This window comes from Anopheles funestus, chromosome 3RL, assembly GCF_943734845.2.
Source record: "Anopheles funestus chromosome 3RL, idAnoFuneDA-416_04, whole genome shotgun sequence".
Classification (NCBI taxonomy): Eukaryota; Metazoa; Arthropoda; class Insecta; order Diptera; family Culicidae; genus Anopheles; species Anopheles funestus.
Window position 1 is genome coordinate 17565253 of NC_064599.1, and position 17548 is coordinate 17582800.

Genomic DNA, 17548 nt, shown 5'->3' on the forward strand with positions numbered 1-17548 from the left:
ATAAATAATATTGTACAGCGATAAAATGCAAAAAATACTATAAAATGCAAAGCACTAAAATAAAATAAATCCCTAAATTACGGAAAAATACAAAATAGTTCGATTACTTTCGAAAAAAAAGGTTTCCGTATTAAAGCAAAACACTCACACAAATAGTGATCAGTTTTCGACTCACTCGCATCGGTGATTTATTGTTGTGTGTTCTAGCTGTCATTACAAATCAGTACATAATTTACACCGCATGTAATTAGCTTTTCCTTTTATCAACGCACTATCTATAGCTGCAATAAAAGTGAAAACAAAAAAAGTCTAACCAACAGCGCAACCCGAACCACGAGTAACAACAGGGTGTTTTATTGTGGAGGGTATAATTGTATTATTTAATAACCGTTTCTTTCACGGCACGGCGGTTTTATGACCGCCGGTTAGCTTCAAGGGGTGTTCCCATATTTGAACACGAAAATTTCCAACCATTGCCCGACCCAAAATCTAGTCTCATTACTACAATGCAGACACCCATTGACCCTGAAAACTGATTGACGGACTGATCAATCTCGGGGCCCGCCGGGTTTTGATTATGTTTATGCGGTCAATCAACGTACTTTACCCTTTCTAGCCCTTTCTTTTGTACTTGTAGGAAACAAAACGGAAGAGTAATAATTCATTCGTTGGGTAGTTTTGTAACGTCAACGAATCGTTCACTAAGCCTAGACGATAGTAGAACGGCGAGTGAAAATAATGAGGAAATTGAGGTACGAACTAATGCTTATCTTAATAGTAGCCACAATAAACAAACCGTAGGCCAATGGGCCAATGGGCAGCTGGGTAAATGGGTAGCAGTGATGAAAGCAAAACCCGTCAGTAGCTGATCGATTTTATCTACCAGTTAAGTGTAATTGGACGCAATATACTGTAGTCTCGTTTGGAACAGACCAGTTAATGAGTGGTGAACAAATGTTTAGTAATTTGTACGTTGGTATACTTCTCTTTGCTGATGTTTTATGATCTTTAACTTACCTGAAAATAAAAGAAAAAAATCGCTCATTAAATTTCTGCCAAACTTAAACTTTAAACGAATTTAAATCAAATTTGTTACACTTAAAGTCGGGTAAAGAAATGCACCATCAATTATTTTTCGTTGAACTTGAAATGTTTATTGATTCATTTTGTTGCACAAGCTGACTAAACGCTGCCATACACGGAAACAAACCATTGAGTTTGCAATTGGCCACCATGATGTGACCACGATGTTCGTCGTTCGTTAAGTAAGCAAGTTAAAAAAAAAAGTTCTCTTCGCTGTTATGAGCTACAACAGGGAAAATGCAGGTAGTAAACTGAAGCTTTTACCTTTAAACACAACGGAACGGTGCGGCATACCAAAAAAAGAAAAACATTTCCCAACAGTCTCTCATTTTAGAATGTTTTGAAGAATGACTCCCGTGATCGAAGAACCGTCCGGTGGTTAAAACGCTTACCACGAATTTTACAACCATCGGTACCACGCATACACGACGCTCCACCCGTATGATGATTTATAGCGAAAGGAAAAGCAAAATTACCATCATTAATTTGATGGTCGTTTCCAATAAGCTAGGTAGTTTTTTTCTCTCCATGCTTATGTGGTTGCTGTTGATGTTACAGGAACTGGCTGAGCTATTGCTAGCCCATTAGCTAAGCTCGTTTGTTTTTCGTGGTACCTTATGTGTTTGGAGGATGAAAACCTCCATCACACGAAAAACTGAAAGCGATGTAAAAATGCTTCCTTTCTTCAGCTTTTACCACATGCTTCTAGCTTGTGTGTGAGTGCATTGTTTGCCTTGTTCCGTACACTTTAAGAGGGAATAAGGTAGTAAATCGCTACCAATCGAGCCCCACGCTCGCGCACCGCTGTTCACATATTTGTTCCTGTAAAGTTGAGCAAATAGTACACAGCACGAAGCGATTTGTGTATTTGTGATGGCTGCGTGTAGTTGCCCCCGGTGAATGTCAAAGGAACGACGGCATACTGGCGACCGTTGTGTGACGTGTGTAACGTGGAGGGAGAATGGGTATAATGGAACGCGTTTTGGTCGCGGTATGATTGTTTGTGGAAATTATTAATCACACGAATGCCACGGCCACAAGCAGAACGTTCAAAGCCACCGTGGAAGGTCTAAGGTGGTGCTTGGGTTTGTCCGAAGATGCCGCACCATGTGTGTGTACCGTGCTGAGATGGGCTGAGTTTGATTGGTTGTTTGTACTTGACTTGGTCGGTTGATTTTGCCTGCTCTTAAACCCCCCATTCCCAATCCCAGTATGGTTTGGCTGGCCGCATCGATTTCCACCACCCAACACACCGAACACAAAATGGCGACCGACCAACAATGGTGAAAACGGAACGTTTTACTAATACCGGTCCCGATGATGATGAGGATGATGTGAAGTTTTGTGCAGTTCCCAGAAACCAAGAGCGAGGTCTGTGACCATTCCTTGGCTGGAGGGGAATGTCTGATGAGGGAGCGCACCTCTCTCAACGAGCGCACAAATCCAATAATAAGCTTTTCCAGCGGCTCGTGAACTGATAATTGGGAGCGATGTTGCTGTGTGCTGTCTGCCCGTCTCGGGTATCTGCTGCAGGCTTCCCTCTTGGGTAGGATAATGATTGAAACGCACCCGCTGGAGTGGAGCGAAACGATGAAAAGTTAGCTCGAATTAGGTGGAACCGAGCTTTTGAGGGAAGGTGGTTGACTCTTGTTCGAAATTAATTTATATCATTATCTCGTCTTGGTTTTTTGACCGTGCTGCTACTTTCCGAAAGGACACACTTCGTCCGGGGGTGCTTTTTTGTTTGTTTTTGGGTCAAGTAAAAGTGAACCGACTTCCACTCCGAGTGGTGAACTGTGGAGCATCAGGGTTCAGAAAAAAGTCAATTAAACAACCATTGATGGGTTTCTTTTTGGTTGCTGTTGACCGAATTCCTCTTCACAAATTAACTGAATTAACTGCGGTCTTTGACGAGTGTAAGTGAAGATATCGACGGAAGCTTTTAATCGTATCAAACTTAAAAGAAATCATTTAGCTTTCCAACATTCTAGACAAAAGGGCGCTGACCTGCACTGCTGGTGAGTAGGTGTTAAAGTACGTTCCAATAATAATAAAATATGATAGTCTGCGAACGATTTGTGTACGGTTTCTGGTACTGAAGGCGTACTTCGCTGAAGGTGACGCAAAGCAAAATTGCTTCGTGGGACGAATGGGACGACTATTTACGATCCCGCTAGTGGAATTCGAACGATTCGAACGGGATGGTCAAAGACGCGCCGGATAAAACTCCCCACATGCTCAGTACAATCATAAATATTCCTATTTCGCCGCACACTACCGGATGTTCTTTAGGGGTGTTTTGTCGTTGTTGCTTCGTATTCGTTTTTACCCTAGAACTTTGGGAGTGTTTGTGGTTGTGGTGAGTGTCGTCCACATCCACGAAAGGATATGAGATTTTCTCAGTTTTTGAAGTGTTTCACACTCCAGCTGGTGTTTGTCGGTGTTCAATGTTCTCAGATTTACTTTTCCTGCTGTAATAACTTTTTCCAGCTGTCCCACTCTTTCCTTTCCTGATACCGGAACTGGGCACTGAAGCCAACACGAGCAAAGGGGCTTTTTCTTGCGCTAGTCGCTAGCAGCTCCCCTCTACACTGGATGTGGTCAAATAAACAAAAGTGCATTTTCCACTTCCATCCGGATTGTGTGTTGGATGTCCCCCCACTACCCCCTTTCACACAACAGCATTCTTTTTGCGATATCATTGACAGTGGATTGCAGTTTTCCAGTGCAGACTTCTGGCGCATGAGGTGGAAGCGTTGAACCACGGTGATAAGAGTACTTAGAGGATTCTTCATGCTCTTGTCTTGTTTTCGTTGGCCGCCTTCCGATGCGGGCGATACACTTAGCTGTCGCTTTATTTTCAATATCAAGGCAAGTAGGTTCTATCCCGGGCACACATTTTGTCCATTGTCAATATATTCCCCCTCCTTTTTTATATGATGCTACTCCGCACTAAGGAGAACAATGCAGACACCAAACTTGTGGTTCACCCGGTGGGACCATATGTGTGTGTGGTAGGAAATGGTTTTTGATTTATAAAAGAACTAGCTAGCGACGCTGCCTCCCATGTGGAATTTCTTTGAAGGGTTTTACACGGGCGGTTAGTTTCTTCGACGTGTGGAAAAGTAAATATATTGCAGCGTAAAATTGAGAACTCTCAACTTTAAGTAGCTAGCACAATTTGAGAGATAGTTTCTGCTGTGCTGTGGAAACAAATGAAAATAAAAAAAAACTACGATTCACTAACGTTCTTTTGCTAAGGAAGAGATGCCTTCGTAATGACAAGCAATCCGTGGAGAGCAGTCAGAGCCAGACGGTAAGGAATCAAGATAGAGCAGCTCGTAAAAGTAGCATCTTCGGTAATGGTGGCCATGTTTTCTGCTGGCTGGCCCGCTTCCTACGCTATCATGGCCGATCACGATTTCCGTGCATCATTTTCCAGGTAATAAATAGCACAACATGAAAATATTATTTCCATCTTTATGAGCCGCACAAGGAAAACCAGGCGCCGGACAGACGGTTTCGCTGGGTGTTTTTTTTTCTGTTGCATGCATTCGCTTCATCAGTTTTATGGCTGTGTTGATACTTTTACTGAGATCTGGCAGGACATTAAAGCAGTCCAACATCAATCCATTGAATGCTTCATTAGGATGGAAACGTTTTTTGCTTTTTTGCGAATGGAACTGCGATAAAATGTTAAGAAATTGTAAGAAAAGAGCTGCACAAAACGTGATTGAATTAAAGTCCAATATAAACGACCGAACATCAACAGTTTGTAGTGACGAATCGACAGTTAATTGTGTGCTGAGTTGTGTGAGTTTTCTTGTCCATTTGGCTGATCGTATAGCTTTTATGTATTGATGATTTCAACTATATTGTTATAAGTTATTGGTTGTGACTTTCACAATGATACTCAATAAAACATATTGATGATACCATAAAATTGATTTAACTTCATAGTCTCAGTAAAATTGATTGCTCGAATCCTTTTGTTAGCTTTCTTTTGAATATATTTGCTTGGAAATCTGATTTTATATTACTTTGTTATTCTGTCGGATAACTACTTATGTGTTACTGGCATTGAATATTATTTTTAAGTTTATCAAACAAATCTTTTGGTTAAAAAATAATATATTTTCAGTTGTGATATTTTAATTGTTCTTTCGTTTTTGTTTCCAAAAAGTTTTTTTGTTGATTGTCGTATCCATTTCACTTGAAATGAAAAAAAAGTTTAATGGGACATGTATTAAGTATCCTTTTTTTTCTTTAAAGTTTCATTATAACTCAAATCAAAACTTATTGGCAGCGTTTTACCCTACTCAACAACATGTAAAGGAAAAATAGCTTTTTTGGTGCACAGATGTTTTGATAATAAAAAAAGTTCTATCTTATAACATAAGATCATAAATAATAATACCACTTCCGGAAAATAATGTGTTTATTTGCACAGCATACAGAGGAGAAAAAACAAAACAACCAATCCATTGCACAATCCAAACAAATAGATTTGTGGTTCGTATGGGAACATCAAAAGCAAAACAACAGGAAACAGGAACTCTGGCTGTCGTTCAGAAATGTATGAACTACGGGAGGAGGGCGTTTTTTTATAGCGTATTACACACATCACTATATCAATACCGTGTGCTGATGACAGTGCCAAAACAAATGCTGAATAATGTACGTTTGCAGGAAACGGCAAACATATTGGAAATGGTTTCTTATTGGAAAAGTTTAATACGAAAGTTTTTGCTTCCGCGTTTGGAAACGAACTGTGTGTTGTGGGATAACAATGAAGAAAAATTTGAAACAATACATGAATAAAAAGTACACTATAACATAACATGTAACACATTGCTTTGAAACGACGTAAAAAGTTTTTTCGGTTTAATATTAAATTAATTGTAGATAGTTATGAAAATTGAACAAATAATGGTTTTTTCAATCGTTTAAACCATTTCATATTCAAGTTTATAAACGCTGTAATTCCAAATAAGAAAAGTGAACATTTTATTGCCTAAATGTTTTAATTGAATAGCGACGGATTATTCAAATAGGCAAACTCTCTTTGTAATGGTGTCGTTCTTAATCATTTTTACTGATCTGTGAATCTCATACTCTTATAAAACCCCATCCCAAAACTACTCTGAACGATTAACTGTTGATGGGTGTTTTTACCCTCCCAGGAGAACAATGATAAAATGTGTAAATAGTGTGTAAATTGATGCCGTTTCTTATCGATCAAATCATGATATATTATGATCCCTAAAACATGGTACCCGACGTGGGATGCTTCGTGAAGATAAATGACCATATAATCATTACAAGTCAAAGCTTCTTACCATTCGGGCTGTTTACTAGTAGTAATAAAATAATATTTTTTATTAAACTTATAAAACAAGTAAACTTTAAAACAACCCTTAGTAAATTCAGCACAACAAGTAATACTCAATCAATAATTAATCTACCGAAACATACGTATGTAGTTCGTCTGTACAGTCCACCACCGAAACCTCACCAAAAACCCTTGAATAAGTGATGCACAGAGATTTAAAAGTTCATCTTTGTGAATCGAATGTGCATGGAGATGGAGAAAAAATGGCGGAAAAAATGGCAGAATCCATACAAAAATCATTACGCTTCATGCTTCAACCTACGATTTACAAGTGACTCTTCGGCGGTTTACAAAGTCCAACACTCGTTCGAAAAGAGGGGGGAGTGTATATTTTTTTGTTATTCTGTTTGCAATTGCACAGTCACTTTTGTTTCGAAGCTCCACATGTGGTTTTGTTGCCGTTTCCGTTGGATAGTGAAAACTATAAATAAATGGAGCCTAGTTTTTTATGTACTGTATTGCTTGCGTTTCCGTATCGAGTTCCCAAACAGTAAAAAGGTGATGTTACACAGTACCGGATGGATGGAAGCATGAATGTAATACAAATATTGTGCTATCGCCTATTATGCATGAAACATGATCGAAAACAACAAAAAAAGAAACAAAACATAAGAGCCTTTACATAGTTCTCAGTGTATCGGTGAGCTTGGAGGGGGGGAAAATATATAATCGGCTAGTGTATAACCATTGCGGAAGCATTGCAAGCGTTAAGTGGTACAGCAGCCTCCATTCGGTTCGGTTCGATGAATGGATAAAAAGTCAGTGTGAAGTTGCAATTGGTAGAAAAACAATCTCCAAAAAGGCGAACAACACGTGAAGCTTTCTGATGCTGTAATGTATAAATGAATGCAGGAAGAAGGAAAAAGTTCGGCTGCAACAAAATTGGTGCTGTATCAACCAAAACCAAAACCGGTTGTGTCCGGTGGTGAAAATCATACAGCTGGAAAAAATATGACCAGTGATGTACAGTCGACACAGGGTCGAAATGTATGAAGCAGGATACCAAAAGGTGCTTATGCGAGAATCAGAGAATCAACCGTGTGTAATGTTGGGTTGTGTTTTTAACTTTTGTTGCATAATTACATGCTCTTCCACGATGAGGAGGAGTTGATTCTGGGTAGCTGTTGCAGTAACCATTTCGATGCTCAACCGTACACGGGGAATGGTGAATCCTCTTTTTTAGTAATGGTGAAATTAACAGATGGAATAATAAGGTTTAACATGACTGAATTGGCTGAATGCACAGCAAAATGGAAAACCGTTCTGGGCATCGTTTCTGGGAAATGGTTATAAATGCAAAACGGAAATTTATTTTTATAAAAGAAATCACGCAAATGCACATCACGTAAATGTGAATGATTTGCGCAGAATGGTTAATAAATTTATTGCTTTTAAAGGTGCCTATTTCGCACGATTCTAATTATAACTGTTTTGGTATTGGGTTATCTATTTATTTAAGTGGTTGATTTGTTCAATTGCAATCATTTTTAAATATGTTTTTGTAGATTTTTGAGTACATATGTTAATGTTTTTATTTAACTGGTTGATTTTTTTCGGTAATATACTAACTGATGGAATAAGAAATAGAAAAGCCCATTAAACTTTTAATTTTTTTCACAATTCATTCAACATAGTTTTATTCTACCTTTGAGCTACGGTAAGATAATTTAATACTTTTCACAAATATAATTAATCAAAATTAAAAAAAAAAACACACAATACGGTCATGCCGTCACGCTTGTGATAAGAAAAAATCCATGTTTAAGTCAGAGAGAGGGAGGGAGAGACATTTGCATTGCTTTTATATATTGATACAAATTTGTTACATTTTAACACATAAACCATAACAATTTACGTAATAGTTGCCCAGCAAAAGGGACGTAATTGAACGAAGCAAATGTTGCCCGCGCCTGTCCGTACACGTGAGAGAACCAATCTGGATCATACTGTAGCGTGTGATAAATTTGTCCTCTTACCACCCACACATTACACGGAACGTAATCGGATATTATCACAACGGTACATTGACACAATGCTGTCGTACTAGTCGCTGGTACGGATCGGGCCAGACGCAGGACATAGGGTTGTAACGGTGCCGCTGATACACGTGGACTTAACACAGGCAATCAAAAGACTGCAACTATTGCAATCGTTTCGACAGTGTACGACAAATCCACCAACCATCATCAGTGGTACGTACCTTCGACGGTTGTTGCGCTGGTCAGCGTTGGAGAATGGGGTGGCTCACGTTGCTGCTGGCTGTCCCGGTCCGGGGTATCCTGTCCGAGGGGATAGTGTACGTGGCTAGTGTCGTAGAAATGTAACACCTGATTCATTTGCACAATCTTATCTACATTGTCACCGGCTCGACAGCCCACCGTTGACGGTGAGCCGGTAGTTGCCATGGGATCAACACTCGGTGAACAATAATTGTGACAAGCGTCCATTTTCCAATCGGGCGCAGGCGTCTTCGGTGCAGTTGCTGCAACAGCGTGCAAAGTGCTTACAATTCCGTCGCTCTTCACGCACCCCGACTCCGTCTCAATGTTGTAATTTTTTGCTGATTGGTTCTCGATGGAGGCGCCCGGTACTTGAGCACCGCGGTGCATAGCAATCGCGTGCTCGTTAGCGGCAGCAGCAGTATCCATTTCCTCCGGTACGGTGGGAAGTGGTTTGATTGAAGGCTGAAAGGACGAGCTAACGGGTGCGGGAGAGATGGCACGCATGTCAGCCAAAGCGAACCGGGGATCAATCATAAACAGCCCGTGCTGCTGATAGACGTCCAGCGGGTTCCAGTTGAAGATGGCCACGTTGGTAAATAGGTCTTCCTGCTGGGTTTGCTGCTCGCTGGAATCATCTTCCAACGGGCCACTACTAAAGTCACCCGGTTGATTGCTGTTCGTGTCATTGTTTGCCAATTTTTCGTCCCGTTCGATGGAGGCGCCCAGTCCTTCACCGTCGCTGGGGTCGTTATTGTGCGACTTATCGTTCCGAACGTTTCGCTGGTCATTGTCGAACGCTTCTTGCGCGTCCTGCTCATTGCCGGGGGCTAATAAATTAATTAAATTATCATCATTTATCTCCGCTTGCTGTGCAGTGCCACGATTCTCGGGTGGCAGTTTCACGACAACGTCTTCTTCTGCGTTTGCATCATCGATCGATTCTTTCGCCTCGAGGTAATGCTTCTGTTCTAGCAGCTGCTTCGAGAAGGTCAACAAATCGTCCAGTATACGTTCGATCACGGGTACATTCTCCACCAGCTGGCCGAGCGTCGTTCGCGCGGCAGTATCTTCGCTACCACCATCGGACGTGTCCTTGGATGCGTTTGCTTTCAGCGAGTGGTTAAGCTGTTGAAAAATGTCCTCAATTTCTTCACCACGCGTTCGCCGTTTGTCGGGTGGATCGATGGATGGTGACTGTTTGCGGTTGTCTGCGGTCAGCTCATTTTCCGATGGCACAGGGCTTAAATTTCCATTTTCGAACCGTGCCCAACGGTTGTAGCTTTCGGGTTGAAGTTGGGGCGATTGGGAGCATTCGGCTGGGGGCGTAGCTGTGTGCACAATGAGTGTCAGCCATCAAAAATGCAAAATTCAAACAAAGAAAGCTATGAAATGCGATAGCGATAAAATGCACACACAGACATACAGATATGGGGACAGGTTGAACAAATAGAATCAAAATTGACTGACGTCTGGCAATGAGCACTCAATTAATGTCGATGAAAGTGATAGAGTTGGCCGAATCTCTCGATATGTGTGATGATGTTGTTGTATTTCCCCATTTTTTTAAATCCACTGTTATCAAGAGAGTTGCTTTAGAGGGAGTTGTGTAAGAATCCTTCAATATTTTGATTATCTATCATGCTTGTATCTCACAACCGGTTCACCGTGCGTCGTTTTGTGTTGTATCGTCGACATTCAGATTATATTTGTATTCTATTCGCTTGTGACAAAATTCCATCGCAAACGTTGAATGAAGGTTGGTTTTATATTTTTAGCTTTTCTTTTCCCCTTTTACATTATGGTCCGCCAGTAAAAGGAGAAGGAAATATGTTGTCGTTTCATGTTGGATCGTTTTTGTGTGCGTCGCACTGGTCAGCCGGTCAGCACATGAACAACGTCGACAGGATCGGAATTCCAAAACCGAAATCCCGGTTGAGTTTACCACTGACATAACATACACACAAAGCGAGACAGATACACACACACACGCACACACAACAGGAAATTGCTCATCCGAGGGGTTTTCCGTTTCAGCGGTACCAAAAACCATAATGCAATTCGCCCCGGTTGAAATGGAAGCACCCACAAAAGGTGAAGTGTTTTGTTTGGAAGTTTATGTCTCGTGTTCTCCATCGTCACTGTCGTCCGTTCGTTTGTGATGGAGAAAAGGTGATGTTGATGACATTTCAGGGGGGAGGGGCCCATGTTTTGGAAATGGAAAATGTAATGGTCCCGAAGGAATTTTCTCTCGGCTACCCGTAATCGAATGGCCAGAATTGGATGACGCGGTGCTACGGGTGCCTTATACGTGAAGCAAGGTTTTTGCCGGTTTCATTTCGTCATCCGTAAAATGTACACAATTTCGAATTTCATGCTCGAGCATACGTATGAAGCGAGAACATTATTCTTCTCGCTTGTGTAACGGGTATAGGAAGCATGTGTGTGTGTGTGTGTGTTGCGGCCAAACAATTCCAGCCTGTGAAGATGAGTCGATGAAAGCGTAATGCTCTCCGGGGCGCTAGCTTACGCACCAATTTTCCATTTATCGTCATCGGGTACGCTATTTTCCACCTCAATCGGTACACCTTGTGCTGCTCGCGGGCCTGTTGCTAATGTTGGCTGGTACAAGCGCTCAGCGGCCGCCGTGCTGTACGTCGGGTCGGTGATCTTGGGCACCTCGGAAGCCGGACGTTCATCAGTGGCAGCTGCTGTCAGCAACGCGCTCGTCCCAACGGGAGATTTTCGCGCCCCCAGTTTATCGCTCAATAATTCAAATCGTCCGAATTCCAGCGACCGTTCATCGAACGGACCAAAAATAAACTCACCATCGGTGAAACTAATCATGCGCGGTTGTACCGGCCTGTCTTCGGTGCCGGTAGAACCACATTCCGTTGCTGCCGGTCTATTTTCGGCATCCCCGTAACGGTGGCGCTCCTGCGACGTACGGTCCGGGTCGATTGATTTGTCCTGCGGTGTTTGGGTACCGTATTTATTCGGTTCTTCATCGAAATTGCGCGCTCTGTTTGCGTTGACGTCCGGTGTTTTATCATCCGTGAAATTTGTTTTAAAATAATCAACATCAACGTTACTGCCTTGGTGCAGTGCCGGTACGGTTGGGAAGCGTTGCATTGCATGAACGTCAGGTGGGTGGGAAACATTTCGCAACGATTCACCCGCTACTGACCGGGGCGTTCTTTCATCGTTCAGTACGATGCAGCTGTCTGGGTCGAGCGTTTGAGGATGCTTTAAACCGGTGACATCATTATCACCACCGGTAAGGTCAACCGTTGGTGGGAACCGAACGTCACACGGTGGACTTGGTGGTGGCCGGAAAATTGCCGGATTGACAGCCGTGTACGTTGGATGCGATGCGGTAAATGTTTCAGCCAGGTTAACCGGTGACAGTTTCGCTTCGGGACGGTTGATTCGGTCTGCAATGGTGCAATTATTTTAATCTCTAATCTTGAGCACGGACGATAGTGTGACCGTACGGTGGCTATAATGGACAGTTAACGAACGAGACAGAACCACGATGGGAAGTGAAATGTTCGGAGAATTCAATCATTTGACTAAATTTGCATTGGTAGTAAGAAGCTCTTGCGCAAATGATTTCATTACAAAATGCTCCACTGAACTTGTCCGTACGCAAGCTTTACTGTAACGCGACAGAATGCATTACATCATTATAATCAAAAGCGATCTGTAGAATGGAATGCTTTTCTAGGACAAAAAAATCCCGAGCGAGAAACTTATGATAAGTAATTGTTTGGAACAGGACATAATAAAAGGTATTAAGAGCTTACTGTTCGTGGAATTTAAAGCATTCCATCACATAATTAGCAAGAAAGTTCCAAGTTAGCTTGTTTTCTTTGAATAGTCTCATCAAAATCAAGTTAAGATTTCTTTTTTAGTTAACATTTTATCACGACTTTTAATATTAATTTTACAAGAATTTTACGTAAATATTTTTTTTATGAATTAAATTTGTGTGTGTTTTTAAAAAAGGAAAAATCAACTTCATATCAATCTGCTGGTATGCAACACATTTTATCATTTTCACTATCGTCCTATGCAAAATGAGGAAGCTTTCCTGGAAATAAAACGTACGCTGTTCGAGTTAAAAGGAATCTGCGTTTCCACCACTTCATCACGATCATACACACTTCAGAACTCATCGACACTTCAACACACACACGCACACGCAGCTCAATGTGGCGCGAATTCAATTGATGTGCGGCTCGGGTAAACGAGCTGGTCATAAACTGCATTCCTTGATTGTTATTTCAAACAATTCAGTGGTACTTTTTTAATTTCCACACCCTCCAGCCGTATCCCGTACGGTGTGTTTGTGTGTTTTTACCGTACAGAATTAAACGCAATATGAAGCAGGGCCAGTAATAAACAGCATAACAAAAACACGGGAGAAGAAAAAAAATAGACACAGCAACCAGTAAGCACAGGATGTACGAGTCACGCGTGTCCTTTAATTGCTTTATGCTTCAAACGGTCATCCACTGTACTGATTTTGTTTGCAGGCGCGTTTCATTCAACGCGGAATGGACGGGCGGCATGTTGTGGATTTGTTTTGTTTGCTTTATTGGCCATTCGTGAAGTTTTATTGGGATGAATCACGGAGCACAATCAACAGTAGGCGCAATTTTTAATTCACGCTCGCACGTTTATTATCCGCCACTAATTCCATTCCGGTCAAATTTGTTCGCTGTTATTTGATACGGTTTTGATTGATGTGATAAACAGAAAGCGGAGCGGTTTCAATTCAGTGCAATCAGGAAATAAGAAAATATTTGGTTAAATTAAATATATGCCACTACAAACAAAGCCATAGTGTTTGATAGGAAGTTGTGGATGGGTGAAAAAGTAAGGACGAAAAAAAGAATCATTTTTTATCCAAGATGGTATCTATTGACTGCTTGATCATATACTTGATCGTTTTTTATGTTTAAAATTTATTTCTTTGGTTTTTTTTATATCGAACACAAACGGTTGAATTAATAATTTAAAAAACTGATAAATAATTTAAAAAAAAATCTCAATAGTTGTTGTATTACGACAATAACTTGTGGATACTTGATATCCTTCAAGCTCTACCATCACGTTCTTTGGCTCTGTTTTTTTTTTATTCTATTACCTAGGTTTTATTTTAATTTTATTTTAAATTTATTTTAATTTACTTAAGCTCGATGGCAAGTGCAACTTTCTCATAAGATATTTTGAAATTGGCGATTAATTAACAAATTATTTACATTCCACGATCAATGCTTTAGCCGTATTGTCAGAATAATTGAAAAATTGTCAAATATAAAAAGCCCATGTATAAATGGCTTCCTACTTCAAAATATTACTGCCGATGAAGAATGTCTTCCTTTCCATAAAATTGTGTAAAAAGGAAAACTTCCTGTAATTTATACCCTCCTGTTATCAAATCAAATATCAAACTCATTAACCGAACTGTTCCATAAGTTTAAGTTTCTCCCTTCCCATGCATTCCGCCAGCTTCTTATTCTTCCCGCATAATTTCCAGGCGCAAATCAGCTCCCAAAAATCGAACGAAACCACTTATTGATAGCAAGCGATATCGGTTCCAGATCAAAATAAACTCTCCCACCCCCCTCCCCGGCCAATTCTCTAATCATTCCATCCCGAAACGGTTCTGCCGATCGCCGAAAAACGCATTACGCTACCGTGAGCTAGAAAGATAATTACCACTTGTAGAATAATCCCTTCCGGTGTCATCGCCGGTATCAGCATCAGCCGTACCCTTCCCACTGTTCGATTCCGAACCGCGTACATTCGTGCGGTACACAGTCATCCTGCAGGAAGGTTCACCACCATCGTCTTCGATTCCATCGCCATCGGCACAATCGCACGGATATGGTGGTGGTGGTGGAAATTCGAAAATCTCATTAATTTTTACGCTCGAACCGGAACTTCCCGAGCGTGCCCGTGGTCGCCATGAGATTGGTGTTTCGGCCGGGTAAGGTGGCAACGGTGGTGACGGTGTCACATAACGGGTGCGCGGTACATCAACCGGAAGTTGCCCATTGTCGGTGGGCGATGCTTCACAGCGATAATGACTCCGAACGCTTTTATTATCATAATTACAGTCCACCCGTACGGCCTGGTGCTGGTCGGTACGCCTTTGAAGGTTATCATTAGCGTTCTGGTAGTACGTCGGTGAATCGTTGTTGTCACCGTACGCAACATGTGTCTCCCGGCCCGGGGAACGGTCACTTCCTGGGCCGACGGTTCCATCATCAACATCATCATCATCGTGATGGGCACTGTGGTCGGTGGTCCGGTGGTAGGCACGGCCGGACCCAACAGTACTGACACCGGTACAACCCGGTGACATTCGCTGACAGACGGGATCCCTTGGAGATGTCCGTTGCTGGTGATAAATTTGATTTGAATTTAAATTAATCCAATTACGATTTGGCTGATTTGATACATTTAATGCTGACGAATGTGGCTGGCGTCGGTTTTCGGTGATCCGACACTCGTCCACCGGCTGTGGTGTCGTTGATCCATCGCGTGGTACCGGCACCGCGTCGTTGCTGTCCGTGTCTGTAATTAGTTTTTCATTGTAATTATGAAACTCGTCCAGCGCGGCAAACCGGTGACCGGTGCAGTTGACGTTACTGTCAAATTTGTGGTCCGCTCGTTCGATTTCTACACCGGCGGCGAGAAGCGGAAAGTTGACGATGTGGCCATCGCCGGGCACGGATGGTGCCCGGTTAGCAGTGACCGGGAACTGGTCGTACGATGAGCCAACTGTTGAAGGGTGGTGCAAGTGTTTGTCGAAGTAATTAGTGGTCAGCTGATCGGCCCCGATAGTCACCGATGTTGGTGGGATTGTCGCACTGACGGGATACGTCACCGTCGGTGAAATGTGGCCATCGATGCAACTTTGTTTCGGTGGTTTTGGGCACCGGTCGGTCGATGCGTCCCGGTGTCTATCAATATTTAAATTCCTTCCCGTATTTGAATTTAAATTGAATTCGTGATACGCCTCAACCGCATCGAGCTGCTCGTGCTGGGTGAGGTGAAACATTTCCTCCGTATCGATTGTTTCGATGCAGCTGACGTCGGTCACGGTCGGATGGCGCTGAAGCGTACCGCTCCGTGGTGTCGTCCGTCCGGTGGAAGATTTTAACTTTAACGGTGGTTTAGATTCGACACCGTCTTGCCGTAAGCTGGCCGGCCCTGCTTGACCCTGGACGGATTTGCTTCGTTCGGGTTGATGCTGTTGCGACGTCCCACCGTACGATGGTGTTGCACTTCTACGGCCCAGCACAGGTGAGCGAGCACCGACCGACGGTCCATCGGGATGCTGTCCGGTGGTAATTGGTGTGTCTTGAAACAAGCGAAGCATCGCTTCCAGCTCACCGCGCACTATCTTATCCATTGGCAGATAGTACCGTCTAGGTGGTGGTTCAGGTGGATGCACTTCCTGCCGGGCCTGATAATCACCGGTCGGTGCAGTAAGTGAAGATGTTACACTTGGCTCACTTGCCAACACACAATTGCTATGCGAACCATAGCTGGGCCAATCTGCCGGTGGAGTTGCAGGACGCTGCGGTACGGTACATCCTTCCGGGTAGTCATCATCACGCAAAGTCCTATGATTGTCGGACCTGGCGGATGTGTGCCACGGATCGTTCCTGGTTGCATTCGGTGGTGCATCGTTTCCGTAAACATGATTATCATTTTTATCTCCCTCCCGTCCCGTACGATGAACGTCCTGCAGTGGGGTGGAGTGAGGCCGTTGGCCCCAATCCGTCAGGACGACATTTTCCTTATCGAACAGCGTACGAAGTGGTTCAATTTTGTGCTGCCGGCGGATACGCTCGTCAAAGTGTATACTATCGTGGCTACCGTACCGTCGGCTGTCAATGGCAAACTCACCCCGATTGCCATCCATCCCTGTTGGGGATGGTTCGCGCCCGTACGCTTCCTCGGTAGATGGTGATCGTGGCGGCCAAAAGTTGTCGCACGACCGGTGCCGTCGCTGAAGCGGACGACGATTAATCTTGAGAACGGTTTCACGGTCGATACAGGGCGTTGCCGACGCGGAGACGACGGTCGATCGGGCTGGCTGGCGGGAGCGACTCTGACGTCCAAAGCTCGCTAGAGTTGCGGATGCGGTTGTAGCGATCGAGAATAGATAAGAGCGATAATATGTAACATGTAATTAATCAACCAGTTTCATCCATACGCGCGTACGGAAGGTACGATGCTACACTATCTAACGAAACACGTACCGTATATGAGGGATACACATTTGTGCAGTTTGATGTACACTGACGCATTATGCACACAAGAAACACACGCACACACGGAACACACGGAACACTTGTCATCACACGCGCGGAGGTGATTTATTGTACAATTTATTAGCGTCTTTACCTTACTAATAGTGACAAATGATAAATATAAACAGAATGAGACATCTTTTCAATTTGTTTGTTTGCTGGTGGTTTGCATTAGAATGGTTTAATAAAACTGGCCCCAAAGGCAAATAGCAAGAGCAACATTAACATGATTCGTTCAGTAATTACATTTTAAGCTCAATTTACCACAACCAACAATCGCTGGTAGCTTTTCCCAATAAAAGTTTTGTGAAATTGTCCGGAAAATACCTTCAAATGAGCAATTAATGATCGTTTCCCAGTGCTACACTACTGCACAACCTTTCCCCGCAGGGATTTGTATGGAACTTTGCGATAAAAATCGCGCCTCCTCTCAATTGCTACCGTCCCAATTCGTCTGGCCAACGGGTGATATTTTAGCGCACAAAACAGTGAACATTCGAGTGAGCATTCGTTGGGTT

At 42.8% G+C, this 17548-nt stretch overlaps 1 protein-coding gene across 1 annotated transcript in view; it reads right to left on the minus strand.

Annotated features, from left to right (window-relative positions):
- LOC125772421 (uncharacterized) overlaps positions 1–16639 on the minus strand; it is a 69300-nt gene extending 52661 nt beyond the window's left edge. The window contains exons 1-3 of the mRNA XM_049444124.1: positions 14422–16639; positions 11229–12128; positions 8676–10025 (exon numbers count right to left, since the gene is read on the minus strand). Of these exons, the coding sequence (XP_049300081.1) occupies positions 8676–10025; positions 11229–12128; positions 14422–16639 (4468 nt within the window). The remainder of the gene's footprint in view (positions 1–8675; positions 10026–11228; positions 12129–14421) is intronic.
- Between the last annotated feature and the right edge of the window lie 909 nt (positions 16640–17548).